Consider the following 5,118-nt stretch of genomic DNA (forward strand, 5'->3'; position numbering starts at 1 on the left):
GATCTCTGAAGCTGGAAGAGACAGTCACTGGTTAGAAGCCACAGGGGCAGTGAGTAGCCTCATCCCAGTGAGATCCGGTGTGATTTGCTGCTTATTCAGGAGCTATTGAGAAGATATTTACTTGTCCAAAAGATTATAAGTGTATCACAAGCAATACCTATGACTGGAAAGAACGGATGCAATTCTGTTCTTTACACTGGATTAAATCCTGAAGAACATGCCCAGTGCCTCTGGAGTTAAAGAGACCATTTCTCTTATGTCCTAGAAAGCATGAACAGGGGCCTGTTCTAGAAGGGTAAAGCTGCTGTGGAAGAAAAAGAGGCAGCAAGAAGCAGCCACCCTTTCTGGTTTGCTGTTGAGGACCCCAGCCCAAACAAATACTGCAAGCAGAGCTGCAGAACTGATATTCCTGTCCTGTTCACTGTGTCTTTCTCATCCCCAAAACAGTTGGCACAACACATGGAAGCATGAGGTGAATGGCCCATGGAGATGGGAGCTATGACTAAAGCCAGGTGGAAACAGGTAGAGCTGTGCTGCAACGAGGTCAGGAGAGCTGACTGCTAAGAACTGCCTCTCCTCCCTGCACTGCCTGTATCCGCTACTGACTGGTACCTCCCCTTTCCTTTCCCTGCTTTATCAAGCCAGGACCTGAATGTTTAAAAGCCCTTTGCAGCCACGCTCCTCAGACTTGGAAGGCAAGAACCGGTCTCCACCCAGGCACCCAGGATCTCCCCAGGACCCTGTGTTGGTGTTAGTCCTACCTACCAGAGGGCAGGCACTGAGCCCCTCCTGGCTTCACCAGCTCCGTGTTGCTGGCGATGGCTTTGCAGAGGCGGCACAGGTTGCCAATCTCTTTGAAGAGGTCAAAGCTGTCATCATAGATAACGCTGCCCTTTCACAAGGAGACACAACAAGAAGAGAACCACATGTGAGGCAGATACACAGCAACTGGCGCATGAAGGCAGAAGCTGAGTCTTCTCCTGGGACAAGCTTACACAGACCACAGGTTGTATGGTGGAAAAGGCCACCAGACAGCTTTGCCTTACTAACACAGGAAGAAATTACATGTATCCCCCCAAAAGTCAGGCAGTGTGACAGAAGCACTGATAAATGAACAAGCACCATGCCCCAAACCATTAGGGTCTGCCTAAGGAGCAGCTCTGAATGCCTGGCAGTGCCCAGCATGGAACTCCAGCTTCGTGCCCAGTTCACTGCCTGCATTTCACACTGCCCCCTCCGAAGGAAACAGGCAAAGGCTGATCCTGCACAGTCCCCCCATATAAGAAGGTAGGAAGAAGAAGAGCAGAAAGGTGAAGTGCATCTGCCAAGTGACCAGAGCAAAGCATGAATTTTCTGGGGAAAGGCTGTGAATTTGTCAAGGTATCAGATCTAGGAGATAAGCTGTTCCTTCAAGAGTCACATTTAGTAACATTTCCCCTGAGTAACTGATTTGTATTTTTTCATGTTAATACCTCAAAACAAGATAAGCAATTATAGAAAACATCAGTTCCCTGCATCTTCAATTTGCAGTGAGATTTTCATACTGAGCTCAAGATGGGTTTGCTTCTACATTCCTTAGGAAAGCCAGATTGAGACTCAAAATTAGAAGGTGAGGTACTGCACTCAGAAAGGTATTTTCTGAAAAGTCTGAAGTGATTTCAGTAGGGGCTTCCTGGTCTCCATTATTGTGAATTTGCTAAAAATAGAAATGTACTTCTGACCCACAGCGATGTGACCATGTACGCTCTTCGATCTGTCAAGTCCGCTGGACGATGCTGCCTATGCTGCGGGGATTAACTAAACACCGTCCAGGGAGGCCACCCTTCACTCAGCAGCCCTCAGCATGCAGAATGTGTGTACCATGTCTCCGATGACGTGGTTGTCTGGGTGTCTCGTGCGATTAACACCTCTGATGCCAAACACCACGAACACCATGGCTCCTGTGTCCACCAGCGGCCGCACCGCTGGCTTCCCGCAGCCCGTGTTCATGCAAGGATTAAATCCAGAAGTGGCTGACAGCCTTGCTTTGGGTGCTGCTGGCAAATACAGAAGAAAGGTTGGTTACATCAGAAGGTGGCAAAAAAGAAAGGGCTGACTCTCTGGACCTGATAGCCAGGCACAGCTGAACAGGTCCTCATCTGCTTACCTTTCTCACTGGGAACATAAAGGATGCCTTTGGTGGGTCCATCTGGGCTAGAGCTGAGAAGACAGCCAGGAGGTGCTGCACACACTCGGCCATGGTAAGGGGGCTTGTGTGACTGGGCAAAATACAGCTTCCTGTGCAGCAAATAAAGTTTGTTATGGGGGACAAGAGGCAGTAAAGATGTGTCCAAAGCATTACATGGAAACAGATGTGCTCAGGGACAGAAGGAAAAGGTGAGCAACTCGAGGCCTGGATCCCTAACCACTGCATATTCTGTGCTGCCTATTCAGCCCGAGAGTTCAGGTGAGTAAGGGCAAGATCAAGATGGACAATATCTTTTTGCTACCCAAAGAAGCCCCCAGTCACAGTCCTGCCCCTGCCAAGCCTTTGGCACATTAATGATGCTACAGGCCTGCAAAATAGCTTTGCAAAGATGGGGTACATTTACAGCAAAGCAAGTCCTAGACCATGGATGTCACCAGCTGAGGGCAGGACTGGCACAGGACATTATTTAAACCATATCAGCCACTCAGCTGTGCTGGTTTTGCTGCGTGCCCATGAGAGGGTTTTGGAAGGTTACCGTGTTCGCTGCTGCTCCTTGGCGGCCACGTAGAAACTGAAGTCGAACTTCCAGCCTCTCTTGGTGTCACAGGACAACGTGGTCATCATCCACTTCCTGGGGCTCATCTGCTTAAGCAGCCCTACTGTGGACACACAAGCTGTCAGCTTCCTGGTGAAGTTACCGAAAGGCACTCTATACACCTAAGCAATGGATTAATGAAAACAGACACTTAACTCCACAGGGTTGCAGCCTGTTGCACATTAGCATCACACACTCCCCTCCTCCCTGAGCACTGGCACAGCCACACAGAATGAGCACTGCAGGCACAAACCCAGCCAGCCCCAGCCTGCCTCCTCCCCAGGGTGTGATGGGGCCCCCTCACCACCCCCATTCTCTGTGGCCTAGGCTGAACAGTGGCTGCTCTGTCCAGGGTGAGGGACATCAGACAGTGAGTCCTCCTGGGGGTGTGTGTCCAACATGGCCTGTGCACAAGCAGTGCTGGCTGCTTGCCTGTGTCTGTGGATGGACAGGAGGCCGGGAGCTGTTTCAGTAGCAGTTTCTACTAGAACGAGCTCAGCTGATGATGCCAGGCCTCATCTGATCTCCACAGACACTCACACTTCTGCTCCTGTTGCTAACAGTCACATCACAGTAACAGCAGGTAAAGTCCTGTGGCACTACGAGGTGTAATCTTTACCGATGCCAGGCACAATGCCCTCTGTGTTAGCCACTTTGCTGCAATGCCCTATGATTCTATCAACCTTCACCCTGAGCTACCTACAACCCCGTGGAGAGACAGGAGGAGGCTCTTGGGCTCACCTGTTGAGTGCTCCACACTTGATAGAGGGTCCAACACCCCTGGAGTGACTCACCTGGAATGAAGGCACCTCCCCATCTCCTGGTGACACCATCTGCCAGGGGGCAGGGACACTGGCATTGAGTGAGAATCTGTAGACAGCCGTCCTCCCCTTGCTTCTGGACTTGGAGATGTACACAGTGCCCTGGAGATCTGAAGAAAACAGAGGACATGAGGGCGAGTGGTACTTCTCAATCACCGAATCCTACAGACACGGGCAGCACCAAAGCAGAGGGTTCTTCTGGTCTGTTCTGATATGCCATCTCCTGCGGGGCAGCAGGCACAGGCTCTGCCTTCCAGCAGCACAGCACACCTTTCACAGGTTTTCACAGGTATGTCTGAGCTGCAGTAATTCCTGATGGCTTAACTGATTCATGTCAGCTTGCGACCTGGCCCAATAACTCTTTTACCCTCAAAATCCCCTGCAAAGCAGGCTGAATTTATTCTCCTCATGGCCTGTCAACAAGGTTTTGACAGAGGATGGGGATTCAAAAGCTCTGAGCTCCTAGCCCTGTATACAGACCAGAGGGATTTGTCACTATACTGCCACCAGGGTTACAGGACCATGACCTAGAGAGCAGTAGGCATTTGGGGGAAGGGGAATTGTAACATCCCCCTTGCATCCAGCACTAGGGCTCAGCAGGACATGGGCTGAAGAGAATTATTCCCCGTCAGCTATTCAGAGATCCTATAATTCAGTTTTTTACCTGAGCAGACCCCTAGGCCCTGGACCCAAATGTGGTCAGTCACTATGCCCACTTACCTTGCTGCCCTGTATCACTTATGCTCCCTTTGCTTCCCCAGGGTGACCCTGAGCCCCTCTTCTTTTTTTCCAAGGAGGTTCGGATGTTGTTCTGCAAACTGTGGGGCTTTTCCTGAAACAAACCTGTCCCACATGGTTAGTCAGGAAGGAAAGAGTAAAGGGCATAACAAGAGAGCTACCAGCCCTGCACACACTGCTACTGAACACCAAACCCTTATCAGGGAACACAGAGCCACAGACCCTCAGCTGGTCACTGGTGTGTCACCAGCACTTATAAACAGGCAGTTTTCATGGACTGTAAAAGGAATTGCTGCAGCAGAAACACTCAGGCAGCTCCTGACTAAAGCAGGAAACATGTTTCAAAATACTTCACTCCTACAGGCCACCCAACCATCCCTCTCCCAACGTGCAATGGGATATTTGAACAACGTAAGCCTCTACCTCACGTTTCAGCTCCTCCAGCCCAGGGCTTAGGCCAGGCTGCACCCACCATGGTCTGGGGTCCAGCACTCTCACCTGAGCAGGTAATGCAGGAGATGCCTTCAGCACTCAGGTTGTATTTGAGGTCTAGCAGCACCTGGATGTTAGTGTCTGGGCGGAACAAGACTGGAGCACGGCTAGCTGGATGGAGGCGGCTAGCAAAGAATATGGACAGCAGCAAAACCAGGAGAAAGAGCCCTGCAAGGAGAAGACCATAAGTGTGTGGGACCCTACATGCATTTTGCTCCTAGGACATACTCAGACAGCAGGGTTGGGGCAGAAAGATGGTATTTTCACCAGGAAAAAGGACCAGC

At 50.7% G+C, this 5,118-nt stretch overlaps 1 protein-coding gene across 1 annotated transcript in view; it reads right to left on the reverse strand.

The window, feature by feature from the left end:
• The window catches only part of PTCHD2 (patched domain containing 2), a gene marked incomplete at its 3' end in the record, with an annotated part of 17,021 nt that overhangs the window by 3,716 nt on the left and 8,187 nt on the right, over positions 1–5,118 (reverse strand). The window contains exons 9-15 of the mRNA XM_010018362.1: positions 4,841–5,002; positions 4,325–4,447; positions 3,578–3,714; positions 2,724–2,905; positions 2,147–2,277; positions 1,861–2,036; positions 766–892 (exon numbers count right to left, since the gene is read on the reverse strand). Of these exons, the coding sequence (XP_010016664.1) occupies positions 766–892; positions 1,861–2,036; positions 2,147–2,277; positions 2,724–2,905; positions 3,578–3,714; positions 4,325–4,447; positions 4,841–5,002 (1,038 nt within the window). The remainder of the gene's footprint in view (positions 1–765; positions 893–1,860; positions 2,037–2,146; positions 2,278–2,723; positions 2,906–3,577; positions 3,715–4,324; positions 4,448–4,840; positions 5,003–5,118) is intronic.

This window comes from Nestor notabilis, unplaced genomic scaffold (genome assembly GCF_000696875.1).
Source record: "Nestor notabilis isolate BGI_N333 unplaced genomic scaffold, ASM69687v1 scaffold24677, whole genome shotgun sequence".
Classification (NCBI taxonomy): Eukaryota; Metazoa; Chordata; class Aves; order Psittaciformes; family Psittacidae; genus Nestor; species Nestor notabilis.